This window comes from Sinohyriopsis cumingii, chromosome 8 (genome assembly GCF_028554795.1).
Source record: "Sinohyriopsis cumingii isolate HCF-2022 chromosome 8, ASM2855479v2, whole genome shotgun sequence".
NCBI lineage: Eukaryota > Metazoa > Mollusca > Bivalvia > Unionida > Unionidae > Sinohyriopsis > Sinohyriopsis cumingii.
Window position 1 is genome coordinate 45222101 of NC_142968.1, and position 16286 is coordinate 45238386.

Below are 16286 nucleotides of genomic sequence, written 5' to 3' on the forward strand. Positions count from 1 at the left end.
TGCCGCTTGAAGATAAATGTAGACATGCATTGATTGAAGACGGGGAGAAAAAAAAGAATTTGTTCTAATATGCATTTGCCCACCATTCGTCCCCGTCACATGCAGTTATAAATGTATAATGTGACAAAAGAAGTCGATATCATATGGATGATGATTAACGGTGCCTGCTATTATAAAGTCATTGTCTTAATTTGCCATTATAAAGTCATTGTCTTAATTTGCAATTATAAAGTCATTGTCTTAATCTGCTATTACAAAGTCATTGTCTTAATTTGCAATTATAAAGTCATTGTCTTAATCTGCAATTATAAAGTCATTGTCTTAATCTGCTATTACAAAGTCATTGTCTTAATTTGCAATTATAAAGTCATTGTCTTAATCTGCAATTATAAAGTCATTGTCTTAATTTGCAGTTATAAAGTCATTGTCTTAATTTGCAGTTATAAAGTCATTGTCTTAATCTGCAATTACAAAGTCATTGTCTTAATTTGCAATTATAAAGTCATTGTCTTAATTTGCAATTATAAAGTCATTGTCTTAATTTGCAATTATAAAGTCATTGTCTTAATCTGCAATTACAAAGTCATTGTCTTAATTTGCAGTTATAAAGTCATTATCTTAATTTGCTATTATAAAGTCATTGTCTTAATCTGCAATTACAAAGTCATTGTCTTAATTTGCAGTTATAAAGTCATTGTCTTAATCTGCAATTACAAAGTCATTGTCTTAATTTGCAGTTATAAAGTCATTGTCTTAATCTGCAATTACAAAGTCATTATCTTAATTTGCAATTATAAAGTCATTGTCTTAATCTGCGATTATAAAGTCATTGTCTTAATTTGCTATTATAAAGTCATTGTCTTAATTTGCAATTATAAAGTCATTGTCTTAATTTGCAATTATAAAGTCATTGTCTTAATTTGCAATTATAAAGTCATTGTCTTAATTTGCAGTTATAAAGTCATTATCTTAATTTGCTATTATAAAGTCATTGTCTTAATTTGCAATTATAAAGTCATTGTCTTAATTTGCCATTATAAAGTCACTGTCTTAATCTGCGATTATAAAGTCATTGTCTTAATTTGCAATTAAAAAGTCATTGTCTGAATCAGCTATTATAAAGTCATTGTCTTAATTTGCAATTATAAAGTCATTGTCTTAATTTGCAATTATAAAGTCATTGTCTTAATCTGCGATTATAAAGTCATTGTCTTAATTTGCAATTATAAAGTCATTGTCTTAATTTGCAGTTATAAAGTCATTATCTTAATTTGCTATTATAAAGTCATTGTCTTAATTTGCAATTATAAAGTCATTGTCTTAATTTGCCATTATAAAGTCACTGTCTTAATCTGCGATTATAAAGTCATTGTCTTAATTTGCAATTAAAAAGTCATTGTCTGAATCAGCTATTATAAAGTCATTGTCTTAATTTGCAATTATAAAGTCATTGTCTTAATCTGCGATTATAAAGTCATTGTCTTAATTTGCTATTATAAAGTCATTGTCTTAATTTGCAATTATAAAGTCATTGTCTTAATCTGCAATTATAAAGTCATTGTCTTAATCTGCTATTATAAAGTCATTGTCTTAATTTGCAATTATAAAGTCATTGTCTTAATCTGCTATTATAAAGTCATTGTCTTAATTTGCAATTATAAAGTCATTGTCTTAATTTGCAATTATATAGTCATTGTCTTAATTTGCAATGGATATTTTTAGTTTAAATAAGCAAGTGTGTCTTATTATCAATCGTTAATGTCGTCCTGTAAACTTTTACTTAATCACTTTCCACATCCTTATTTAGAACAATTTTTACTTAATCACCTTTCACATCATTATCTAGTACAATTTTACTTAATCACATTTCACATCCTTATCTGGTAAAATTTTAGTTAAACACCGTCTACATCCTTGGCTTGTAATATTTAGTTCATCAGTGTCTACAACCCTGTCGAGAAAAATTTAGTTAATCGCCGCATACAAGTTTGTCGAGTAAAATTTTAGTTAACCACCGTCCAATTCTGCCGCAGATATTAAGAGTTAACAAGTGAATTTCAGAGTCTTAACAAAAATAATGCATTTAATGATGCTACTAAATGACGACCTTGTCAATTGTTCTTGTCTTCTTTTTTCTTCGTCTTTTTTTCTGCAATATTTGAAAAATTCATTTACCAAATAAGTAGCCATTTTTCTAGTGAAATGATTTGATCTTCATACTTTTAACACAAAAGCATATTATATTTTATGACATCATAGTAAAGAAAATTATTAAAAAAGTTCTCGACTATGACTGTTAGAAGAAGAAGACGACGATGACGATAATGACGATGATAATGATGATGGTGGTGGTGATGATCAGTTACAATATCTTTATTTACTAAGGCTGAAATATTGATCATAAAACCTAATCTTCCATAAATCACATTAAGTACTTGTATACAATTGTAAGAAACATCATATTCCTAAATAGAAAGAAAAAAATATCATTCAAATAATGTACCTTAAATAAGCACACATTGTATAAATGTCTAAATAATTAGTTATGGGACTCGGAGAACTTTTTCAGTATATTTGAGTTGAATCTGGATATCATTCAAGCTGATAGATAATGCATACTGGAACAAACAATAAAAAAACACATAAATAACTTTGCAATTGTTAATATTATTTCATCTTTCGTAAAAGGTCCACTGCAAATTTTAATATATATGGATCCTTTAGGCTCCTATCATCGCGTAATTTTTTGATCTTGTGCTATCTGGGAGCCAAGGTAAAATGAGAGGGGTCCAATGCAGAAACTTTATTTTGACATCCAAATGTTGCAGAACCGGATGGCGGGGGGGGGGGAGGGGTCTGGGGTTTATGGACACTCCCAGGCTACAGTAATGCGTACACACACAAACGTACAATCACTTGTCACTTGAAATATGAACACTGTGCTATTCTTGCGCACGTTTATTCGGTATTATGAACACTTCAAGCAAATAGACACATACACCTTTATTTTGCTGCCCTTTCGAGGAAAGTCAGAGTCCTTTGAAATTTTGGAACACCATCACCACAACCACCACCGTTAATTCTTTACCTGACCGGCCCTGTGCTGGAAATGCTGACTGCGGGCTAATCATTGTCTGACCTTGACAGTGAGTACATAACCCTTAGTATATGTGGTACGATTGTCAACTGTTCAAAAGTGCTGTTGCAGTTGGCTCAGATTTGCAGACGATGGTCTTTTCTTTGACACTACTATTAGGTCATCACAAGCATATTCTCTGGTTGACGGCTTTTGGGCGTGGAACACACCTGGTATTAACATGGTAAAATGCAGTGTTTAAATTCAATCCCTCTCACTGAATCTTGACACATATGCGGCAATAAATTAATTTAATCTTGACACCTACGAGGCAGTGGATCAAAAAAAGTACCCAACGATTTCGCCACAATGTTCTACATATTCTGAACCTTTCTGATCTAACCGACATCAGATATATTTATAATTTGCCAAACAAATTCGTTATTTGAAATATAATTGTGCGTTGGTTTTATTTGTTAAATATTTTTTATTTGGTTGGTTTAAAAAAAATAATTTGGTTGTCGTTTTGGCTATTTTGTTTTGTTGTTTTGTTCAGCATGGTAGAAGGACGATGATAAATACATATCTTGCCTACTTGTAATAATTCGTGCAAATGAATAGATATATGCGCCATAAATTGCACATGTGCTATGAATATTGTATACAGGTACTATTTCATGTTGCCAAGGAAATAAAATACAAGTCAACCACTTTGTGTTGGGTATCTCCCTTCATATCCCCTCATATGAGTCATCATTGAATCCACAAAGGTAGACAAATTGACTGTTCGGACTGATAGGCCATTAAATATGAATCACAACCTGAACAGAAACAGGTGTGTTGAGTTGTGCTTCTTTTACCTGTAACTATTGTACTTGTAATGGAAGGAGCATTATATCACAGAGCCCAAACTATTTTTGAGTAGACAGTTATAGCAATAGGCAGGGCTGTTCAGATGTATGCAGGTTCGAAAAATCATACGCAAGCAACAGTGTTATTTCGTTCTTATAACAGTTGGTATGCAAATATTTGTCTCAAAGGATAAGTAAAAATCAATCAAAATTTTAAGTACGTGCAAGAAACAATAATGAAATGGTCTTCAAATATTCTGTATTAATGAAAGCTTTTCTTTATGAATGGATACAATCCGAGTTGTATGCTCATGGCAGATTTGGCTGCATGTATTTTCTTTAACTCTGCATGTTCACTCTCAAAATCTTACGTACCATTAGAGCGAAAAAATTCAATTTCCTTTCTCATTTCAGCCAATTCAGGAAAGAAGATTCAGCGATGCAACACCCAGATAGACAAGACTCACCAGAATATTTTCAAATGTTCAGGAGCTGTGCTCACGATAAATCAAGTTATTTGCCAAGGCCTATAATTCGTGTGGAGGAATTCGACTCCGATCAAATTGTGCCAAATTCTTCTCTAGATGTGGGACTTTCGTCCAACTTATGTGAGAGCCTCGAGGAACTCTGTGTGTACAGTTCTAGTCCAGCCAAAATGGACTCCATACTAGAAGTCCAGAATTCAACACCAAAGAATCCTCCAAGTTACGAAGAGCACATGCGCAATAGAGGAAGCCCTGGGTCCTTGCCGCCTTCCGCGTGCTCTTCACCGAACCTATCAACTGGTTGCCAGGAAACGAGATGTGCATCAGCTAGCAACCAGTCGGAACAGGATAGCTCAACACTGCTCAATGACATTATGGAGTGTATTACCGAGAATAATACAAAGGTGTCCAGAGTAGGTAAGCAACCAGCAACACGTTGCATCGTATACAAATATAGGACAGAGACTAGTGCTTAATTTTCCCGCATTGCAATAAATCAAAATAACTTATAAGCATTTCATAAAGAGTCTTCCAAAGTTTAAAAATGAACATCTGACATAGTTTCAATAAACTTTAAACATTGTATTTTTTAAAATAAAGCTATTTTATAACATTTAAGTTTGATAAGGTGCGTGTTTTCTGTTGTAGGTAAATCATCACTACCCACATCGAACGAAGGTGCTATATACGAACCAGGAAGGAAGTCAGATGTACTGAGTAAGTATTCGTGCCATATGGATCTATATATAACAAGTAGGGGCGGAACTAATCTATCAGATGAGTTATTGTCTGGCCTGTTTATGCAGTGGATAGACACATGTATCATTCTTTCTCCTACTGCTGTCTCAATATTCGTTACGCTTTTGGCTAATGTTGTATGTATGATTATATATCCAAACGCATAGCAAATCCGTATAATTTTGGACTGTATAATCAAAAGGCTCTGCGAATTGAAAATCGTCGCTAAGTCTTCGATGATAGCTTAAAGCTTAAATCCCAAACCCAAACACTGGAAAGGGGAAGGAGGTTTGGGGATAGGGTGCAATAAATATATGTCCAATTTAGCCGAATAGAATCACAAATTCTGCCTGAAATATTAAGGCATCTCTTCTTTCCATTTCAACTGCTTGCAAGGTCATGGTATTTTTTATTGTGAACAGATAATTTTTATCCGGCATGGAGGCAGGCAAGGCATGTAATCCCTTAGAATGTCTTGTTCTTTAGTTATCTTTTTGGTGGTTCATTATATCATTTGCAGCATTAACGAATGAAATGAAAACTCGTTAATCTGTTTCCTGAATATTAGGAGATAAATGCACACAATATGAAGTCATTCGAAATTTGTTAAAGGCATGTGGGTATTTGTTTTTTAAGTCATTTTTATTTTTAAATAGGTTTATCAATATGTATATTTTAAGAAGAAACTAAACATGAAGTTAAATCCATGCTATATCCAATTGTATGTTTAATCCCTCTGTACCTTCAAGTTGATTAATGATCACATGTTGATCCTGTTTATTAATTTTAAGGTCACTAATATAGGACATGGAAGTTTATAATTCAGTAACACCATAATATTTTATATGAAATATGCTTATCAACGTGCGGATGTAGTCATTGAAAAGAAGCGCAAATATAAAAACATCAATTCTTTTACAGCGGACTTTCTGGAAAACCCCTCTATCAGAAATGAAAATCATCTTCGCCGACTTGCTTCCGTGTTAGCAAGTAAGTACTTACCTGCATCATTAAGCAAACTAAAGTGGATTTTTAAATTAAGAATATTACCTAGTTTTATACATGTGTATTATTTATTAATAAGATGAGGAACACTATATAAGTACATGTATTTATTCTTGAAATCAAAAGGAATGACAAACAAGGATATCCCATTTTTTAACGAAAAATACTAACAGCCCCCCCCCCCAACACGTTTTATTTCGGCGCAAACATTGTTCCATTATCGATTTCTTGGGATCACACAGTGCGATAAAACAAAAACAAGGGTGACATAAGGTCTCTTTCCCTGAACAAACCAAATTTACGACATACAGTTTTAATCTTGTCCCCAGTGACAGATTCACACATTTTGAAACATACATAATAATCGTATCTTAAGGGTTTGGCGGTTAAGTTTCTTTTCAAGAGTCTTACTGTTGATTTGCTGACATTGTGTTGATTAGATTGTTTTGAATTCTTCATCAGACCGAGCTTGTTCCGTCTTGCAGTTAGGTATTCATATAATGTTTTTGCAGTTAGGCTTTTCATATAAAGTTCTTGCAGACGGAATAAAACTATTTCACTGGTTCTGCCATATTGCTTTTTAGGTAATAACTTATTCTAGCAAGATTTACATCCCTTTGGTACTCCTCTTATAAAACAGGCATGTTTCAAATTATAAAACTGATTGTTGTGAATAAATCTTGTTTCATTGATGTGAAAGCATTGGGGTTTTTCTTCTTCTCATTTATTAGACCTTAAAAATAGTGAATTAAGCTGTTACCTTTCAAATTAATGTAACGTCGACCAGAGTTCCCATGTTGTACGTTGCTATGCTTGCACCTATTTCACTTTTTTTGTGTGTGTCAGTCGGAATATTCTCGGCCTTTTTCATTGCATGATAGTCATTCGACTCGCTTGCTTCGGAAAGAGCTGAGCATATTCTGAATGACCTGGGTGTAATATAGGTAAAACAGTAAAGTCACACATGGAAACATTTTCCAAGTATGAGAGAGAGAGAGAGAGAGAGAGAGATGTTTATCGTGTCGTCCTACTCTTTTCCACAGTAGTTGTGTACATGACGCTCTGTATAAAAATGGGGCCCCGAGTGGCCGAGTGGTCTAAAGCGTTCTCCCTTACGGATCACTGCCATCTCACCTTGGTCTGGGTGGGTTCGATTCTAGGATTCGGCTATGTGGGTATGTGAGAAAGCTTGCCAGTAGCTTCTCGTGGGTCGGTGGTTCTTTCCGGGGTTTTCCCGGGTTCTTCCTCCACCATTAATACTGGCCGCCATGTATAGCCTATCGTGTGCTGAAAAATGGCGTTAAACCCTACAACAACAACAACTGTATCAGAATAGGAGAGCTATAGCCAACGTGTCACAACACAAACCGAGACAGCAAACTCGGTTTTCTCCTTCGTATAAAGTCTTATCCACATCGATGTCAAGCTCCAATATTCAATAATGCTTTTTAGTTTTGGATAAAGGAATATTCAGTAGTTTTGAATTGCGCTTACCAAATCAACATTTTTAACAAATGATATGCGCCCTCTGTCCATGAAGCCATGATGTTTGTACATAGTTATATGTTATTGGATAGTTTGATATGCAGGCAGATATAGGAGAAAGGTTGATTCATTTATATGAAGCAAATAATGTGTCACGTTTACTGTTTTCCTCTTTAGGTGGTGGTCAGGTACAACTGTGGCAATTCTTGTTAGAACTACTGACTGACAAAGCAAACTCATCCTGTATACGATGGGAGGGGCCCAACGGAGAATTCCGAATGACAGACCCAGAGGAAGTCGCTAAAAGATGGGGTGTCAGAAAAAACAAGCCAAACATGAATTACGATAAACTGAGTCGTGCTTTAAGATATTATTATGACAAGATGATTTTAACAAAAGTCACTGGTAAGCGATATACCTATCGCTTTGATTTTCGCGTCATTATTCAATCAAATCGCTCCCTCTCTGGAACTACAGGCAGCTCCTGTTTGCCTCAGGAAAGCGGGTTTTATACAGCCGGGTCATCATCATCATCATCGTCTTGTCCTCAACTTCCGTGTGGATCACCTGCCGATCACAACGAGCAGAGCTTCTGCCGCGAGGAATATAATCAGACATTTCCATCTCTCGAATACTGTGATGGATTGCAGGCTGAATCTTTGCATTACCCAAGCTTCCAAGATTGGGATACCCAAGGATTTATCACTGCGCCTCACTACAGACAGTCCCAACTCCAACATGCGCATTCCTTCCCTCCATTTTCATACAACGATAATTACTCAAACTATTATTCCCATCCGTATATGCAACTAGATCCACATTTGTAAGTTTTCATATTTTAGAAATATATGAGGAATTCCTTCTCCGTGTTCTTTGTCTAATCTAAATAGCAGACTGGTTTTGTACTGTTAATAACCAGAGGTAAATTAAGGTATAGGTCGATCAAAGTGACCCGACTGTTTGACCTTTCATTAAAATATTTACATTTGGGTCCAGTCCATTCGAGAAACATGTAGAGTTATGTGCATGGACTGATCATTCTTCTATCCCTAGTGCATATTCTATTCTAAGATTTAACTGAAAGGTGCAGCTTCGTCTACTCGAAGTACTTGTTGATTTTTTTAATTAATATTTGACATTTCGAACAAATGTACATAAGCAGGGATTAATAAACAGTTTAATGTTATTCTTTAATTAAAAATATCTGACTATAATGTAGCTGTTTGAACAGGATTTCAAACGTTTCCACATGATGTTGGTGCTTCTTTGCATGTTCTTCGATGTTCGCAAGAACGTAGTAACAGGGATTGGACGGGGCTGTTGCTCCAGGCGCTGTTAGGTCTTGGTGTGCCAAAACAACGGGCGCATTGGGGCGTCAAAACTCATTTGGGCCATCATCGTCGCTCCGGGAGCCATTTAACCTTAGTACACCCCTGGATGTACGCTCTACCTCCTATGTCGTTGATAGTCAATCGTGTGCTGAAGCACATTAGTTTCACCTCACAAACAGATACATGAAATATATATATATATATATATATATATATATATATATATATATATATATATATATATATATATATATATATATATATATATATATATATATATGTAGTTCTGGCTAATAGTTTGGTTGCCAAGGGTCATGAAATTTCAGTCACTTGCATCAGCATTATGTTCAAACAATAATTGTAAAAGATAGCTTTATGCGTCCAAAACAGTAGTTTTGCTTTTTGAAATACATGACTGGTATTTATATTAACCCGCAATAGTTTAAATGTCAAAATTTTAAATTTCTGTTTTCTCCATTGCACTCCCTTCTTTCCTCCAATTCCATCTCTTTCTCTGCTCACAGATATGTCCATGTGCAAGAACATTGGATTTCCGGAAACCTACAATGCATTACAATCAAATGCAAACCATAGTGCTCAAATGCTAGTTTCATATGATCTCATTCAGAAAGGATTTCTAATTAGTTGGAGCATATTTTCTAAAGTAGAATATACTGCATTTATTTTGTTCACAAATGTAGATAACTTTGTCAAAACATGTCAAGAACTTCACAAATAATAATATTTCAGATGTTCAACTGTCATACGCAAAATATGATTAAAGTATTTTTAAGGCAGTATACAAAAGATATTGACATACTTTTATTTATATATAGAAATCTGGCAGGGACTTGTCATGATCGATCTTACACGTTCCGGGACTTGTCATGCTCAATCTGAGACGGACCGGGGCTTGTCATTGTCGATCTGAGACGGTTCGGGATTTGTCATGATCGATATGAGACGGACCGGGTCTTGTTATGATCGATATGAGACGGACCGGAACTTGTCATGATCTTCACTCAGAACACTCTGAACAACACAAAAAGACGTTTTATGAACAAAATTTTTAACAAGTGAAACTTGTTCTACAAAGCGGATTTTCGTAAAAAATAACAAAGAAATAAGAAATTTACCATAATACATTTTCGTTTCCATTGGCATTTCAGACGCATATTTGACTATATGTCCAGTCAGATTGGATGCTTACAAACTATATAGTTGATACAAAAATGACATTGGTTTGAAATACGCGATCTTCACAAAAAAAACAAAAAAAAAACAAAGAAAAGGTTAATTTTAGGTATGCAGGATCAACGTCATATTATTAGAACAAAGAAAAGTATCATTAGCCCCTCATCCAATCAGTTATAGTAATTATTATATCACAGCTTTTAAAATCATCGCAGAATAATAACTTTTACTGAAGCTGTTTGAAATTCGTTACTGTTTTTGTCCCCAAAACATTTATTGTTATAGCTGCTTTCCATTCCATTGTTATACATAAGTACATTCTATTGTATATCGTTATTTCTGTATATAGTATATATCCCGTTATATAGCAAAGATTTATTTTTCTATAAATAATATAAAGAAAAAGTTGTGCGTGTCAGTGTAAATGATATTTATGCATATATATATATATATATATATATATATATATATATATATATATATATATATATATATATATATATATATATGTCACCTGCTACAAAAAATCTGAATCCACTTTTGACTTTTGTCCATATAAATAAGAAATAAGTCAAATTATGTCCATTATCACACTTGATCTCCATTAAACCCTACGGATTAAGTCCAATTATATACATTTGGACACTTAATCTCCATTAAACCATTGCAACAATTGTTATTTACGTGGAATGTGATGAATATGTTACATTTATGGCATCTAAGTTCACAGTCGACAATATTTCAAGCGAATTTAAAATAATGCGATCAGGCATCTTATATTGTTTTAACAATTGCGCTGAGATAATGTAGAAAGTTTATTTTTTAATTAGTTGATATATTCAGGTACTTTGCTGGCAACAAGTTAGTAAAAGTACGTATATTACAAAGGAATGGAATACTTTTAAGTAAACTTGAGCCCCTAATCTAACCTCTTGTCTGTAACTGAGCTTGCGTAAAAATATCACCATGGTTACTACTGCTGAATGGCAGTATGATTTGAATTTGTTGTCATTATCTTGCTTTAATTTCTTCAAACCTGAAAACAAGGAGTGTTGTAGACATAGGTTGATAAAGCCAATCGGTACGATTTGAAAACCAGGCAACTTTGCAGTGTTCAAGGGGAAATTATTACTTAGAATTACTTACAATATTACTGATTTCAAATATATGTTTATTTCCCTTGATTCAAAGCTTTATATTCTCGTTTTCGTTAGACTTGGAAACCATGTGCACACAATGGTAACTAATGCAATACATACATACATACATACATACATACATACATACATACATACATACATGTGTACGTACATACATACATACATACATACATACAGGTTTAACATACGAATTTAGTTTTAATATTTTTTTTAAATACTGCCATAATAAAAATGTGATATAAAAGCATTGATTCCAAAGGTGCTACAAATGTACAAAGACAATATTTTGCATTTCTGAACTAATTTTTTATGTAAAACAAAAATCCAAATAAAACAACATGTGACCATAACTTGTCTTTGCTTATAAAAATGTATTTCCCTTCCCCATCTCTCTCTCTCTCTCACCCTGTTGCAGTGTATGTATGTATGTATGGATGTATGTATGTATGTATGTATGTATGTTGTATGTACGTATGTATGTATGTATGTATCGATGGATGGATGGATGGATGGATGTATGCTTGGGAGTGCACTATATTCTTCTGACAAAACGAGTTCATATTTTCCCATATAAATGCAGTAAACTTTTTATTATATGCTCATTTTCTTATTCTACCAAAGGATTAATCGTATAAACAAAAATACACTACAAGAAACAAAGTAACTAAATGTATGCTGTACTCCACACTAAATACACAAGCGCATATTCATCAGTACACAACAACAACATTATTAATGCGTATATAACTCCGCCCAGATAAATTTGAACTTAGTCGCGCGATAGACATCACTTTTGAAAGAAAATGGCATTTTGGTATTCTTAAAATTGAAATTTAGAGTCATATTGTGAATGAATGTGCATTGAAACAACTTTTCTATTTAGCCTGGAATGAATAGATATTGGTATTTTTGTCGATTATACTAAATTTAGTGATAATGACTGGATTTATCTGTGTCAATTCAGCATGAAGTACATCAGCAGCATGGAGGGTGAACTGACGTCTTTTTGGAAGAGTCTTCTTTGAAAAAAAACTTCATACGAAAAATGAAAAACACAAGGTCAATAATGCCAAACCGAAGCCTCTAACTAAAATTGAGAGTTTCTCTAATTTGGTTAGCTCATTTTGTTACATCATATTTCTGATGAATATTTCGCAGAGTACGTGTATCGACTCCATTAAATACAACTGAAATATTACAGTTATCTCTGATCACTTTAGGTATTTGTGTATATCGCCGAGTAACATGAATCACGTCTGTGTTTTTATGTCTGCCTCGAGAAAATATCCGAGCTGCATTTGATTGTTTGTCCAGCATCACATCAGCATGTACTACGAGATTATTTATAAATCCATCGAGGTCATCTACAGATGGGGATTCATCAATATCGGTGATAAAATCAATAATATAATTGCCGTCTCGTCCAATATTTTTGCATTTTCATTAAAACCTTTAAGCACATAGTAGCATCTCTAATCATCTACAGATGGTACCACTAAATATAATTCATACCACGTAAGCCATCTCATTATCAGATTAAGCAAAATTGCGTTTTACCAGACCCAGATGGACCTATGGCAATTCATCTTGTATAATTTGGTAGCGCTGGCTGATGTTTTACTGGCTCTTGTTTTCGTGATGCTGAAAAATCAATTATATTTATGTTGTAGAAATATAATAAATAATATGAATTTATATTGCATTCGATGCAGAGCACCCACTTTCACAAGTGGATTAACAACAAAAATAACAAAAACTAAAAAGCGTGTACTTAGAGGAAAGTGTGTAAAATATGGTAAAAATATAAATTTATTTCGTCTCGTATGAAAACAGGTGGAGATATTGCTGCTTCATGGGCTAAGTATCCAGGCAAAAAAATCTTCCCGGATATAGTTAGTGTGATCCTGAAACCCGACTCGATATCCGACTTGATAAACAAGATCAACAAAGACTTGGAGAGTATCCAATAAATGCGATTGATCAAGCGTGTCACGTTCATGATGTAGCGTATACAATTTAGGATTTACAACGACATATTACAGACGTGAAGTAGATTCACTCGTTAAATTCCTTAAAAAATTAATCTCTTAGAGAAAAACTTGCTAGCTTCCTAGTAAGATCAGCGATGAAAGGTAAACTAGTATTAGGGGCCGGTAATTAATTAACCGATTATTATTATAACGGAATCGATTTGTTATAGCCCAAGATGATATTGGAGGGGTAGATCAGCTATTAGTAAACTTGCTGATGCAGCCAATGTCACACGTCATATTGCTGCAAATGTACGGGTAGATTTGAAAATTTTACTTTGTGTAACAGAAACAAATGTTGAAGTGTATCACGAACTATCATTCTACTTGCAACTATCAAATCATCTGGTCTCCATAAATTCCCAAAATTGTTCGTAGGAGTTTCTGAAATTAGTTCACGCATTATTTCACACTGACTTTTATCTGGTTGTAGGCTGATTAATTTCTTAAACTTTCTTAATTATGGATCAAGTACTCTATGATCACAAGTTATTTCTTTGTAATAATCTACAAACTTTCTCAGTCATTCATGTGGAGACAATCCAGCAAAAGCTGGCGGTTGACCATGATCGCCACACATTTATACAGCAGTATTTTTAGTCAACAAACAATCAAGAAATATTTTTAACGTTTCTAATGAAACGGTACATATTTCATCCGAGATAATCATCTTTGGAATATATTTTTCACTCATTCGTTCAGGAGTCCGTTTATCACCCTTCCACCGAAAGAAGCCATAAGTATTAGATTTTACCCCTCTCTCTTTCCTTTCCCTGGCGAGTCTATGTGTAGGTGTTAATACGACTACATCATGTTCACGAAATAGTTCGATCACACGTGTTGTTTTACCTGAACTATCCGGTCCGCTTAGATAAAACGTTTTATGTCTGGCAACAGGATCATATATCGATGGTGATGATAATACTGTCTCTTGAACATTTTCATAATAAATCTTTTTACACTCGACATCAGCTGGTTCAACATAACCGTGTAGTTGTTCTTTTTTCAATCTCCATCCACCTCATAGTGATTCATTACCGATATTTAGTTGTTTTAACAAATCTACATGTTTCTTATCGATATAAATTGAATCCTTTGCTACTCTAATGGCTAATTTAGGGAATCTGTTCACCATCGACAATATATTTATTATAACAAACGCGAACATCGAAGATCTTAAATGAGTATACTGTGGTAAGTCGCCATCAATGTAACTCACAATTGTACCTAATTTAGTTCCATTTGACAGGAAAACTGTTTCTCTGCTAATATGTACAATTTTATTTAGTGTATCGGCGATGATAAAATCTCACTCAGCATCGTCAATAACTAATCTACAAGAGTTTTGTATATGATTATGTGAATCACCTTGCGTAAACTATCCTTCTGTTGAGATCCTTTGCTTGTTTATATTCATGAGCAATGGATCCAAAGATTGTCTTGTTCTTCTGGTAACCAAACTTGGTTTTGTGGAGTATACGACATTAATATTTCACTAACCGTTAACAATAATAAAATTCCGAATCAGGCATATATCGTAACAATACTGTTAGTGCCCACATTTTTTTCTGACAAATGTTTACAAAAACCAGACATAATAAATCGGATGAAGATTTTCAGTAAACTTAAATGATTTAATTCTTGCAAAACCCATTACGTTAAACTATGGTAGAGGTCCGTTTACAGAAGCTCGAATCATTTCATGGGTTAGATGTCCAAATCTTTTAAATATTCCGAACATTCTCCAAACAAAGAAAACGTCCAGGATAACACGCTGTTATAGCAAATGATATAATAATTCTCCAATCGTATTTGGTAGTCCATACTCCACCATGTCCATATTCAACACAACCTGATATTACATCCTCGAGAAATTCAAACCGAGACGGCTTCCACGAATTTTTCTCTCTTTCGAAATGAGCTGCGACAGATGGAGCAGTAAAACAATTACAAAGTAACTGTTCACAGTCTCTGGTACAGTTTAACATACGAAATCTCATTTATGTTTGAAGAATCTAAGTTCGATAAATATCACCATTAGGTCTAATAAACTGATAAAATTTTATTTTTTCTTCGATACAAAGACTTCCATTAGGCCTTATCAGATCATCATCTTCAGAGCTTTGGAAAAACCATATAGATACAGATCACTTTCACTAATCTGATTAATAAATTCGAAAATATTTCCTTGATAAAATTTAACTGTTCTATCTCGAGGAAATATTGTCACCTCCCACGCATGTTCATTATGATCAATAACATTTAACGGAGCTCCTTTCGATTTATATTTCGACTCGTACAAAATCTATCTGGTTATTATATTTACCATTATTTGGAATTTTAGCTTTTCCCAATTCAGTATTGTATTTGACAGACGCTCCGGTATCTTTAACTGTTTTTGCCCAATCATTTATTTTTTACGTCTTAGATCCGTTAGTTTATTTCCACGTATCGCGTTTTTCAAATGTGCTGTAATTCGCTCGGGTACACCATTCATATTCGAAATTTTCAGTGGTTTGAGATCATCAATGCTAGGTTTATCATTTATCGGATATATTGCATAAATAACTGCAGTTAAATGTTACACTTGTTCATAATACGGTTTATCAATACCAGTCTATATTCCTGGTTTGGAATTTGTATCTAAAGTAATAATATTTTCAGTGTGATGTAATCGAACAAGGTCACGTTTGTCACGGATATTTCAAGTATCGTTTACGTCCGCAATACATTTTATTCTAAATAAATATTTTGATTGTCGAGATAATTAATAATCGTCGCTGCTCGTTGGTCATTCATTGTAGCATCAACAACACCTTGTGAATTGTGCATGATTCTGAATGTTGACCACACATGAGCTGCACCATCGTTACGAAATTCTTTCTTGGCGCCACAAATACTTTTAGTCAGAGTTTATGTTGGATCAACCAG

At 33.8% G+C, this 16286-nt stretch overlaps 1 protein-coding gene across 4 annotated transcripts in view; it reads left to right on the top strand.

The window, feature by feature from the left end:
• The window catches only part of LOC149793408 (uncharacterized), a 108838-nt gene extending 97163 nt beyond the window's left edge, over positions 1-11675 (top strand). For 3 of the 4 annotated variants that reach the window (XM_089967394.1, XM_089967393.1, XM_089967395.1), the window contains 4 exons: positions 4342-4829; positions 5061-5129; positions 6072-6140; positions 7818-11675. In XM_089967394.1, the coding sequence (XP_089823520.1) occupies positions 4342-4829; positions 5061-5129; positions 6072-6140; positions 7818-8467 (1276 nt within the window). In that variant the 3' untranslated portion in view covers positions 8468-11675. Of the gene's footprint in view, positions 1-3928; positions 4094-4341; positions 4830-5060; positions 5130-6071; positions 6141-7817 lie in introns of those variants that run through there. The other variant, XM_089967392.1, reaches the window with a different exon arrangement.
• Positions 11676-16286: the final 4611 nt, after the last annotated feature.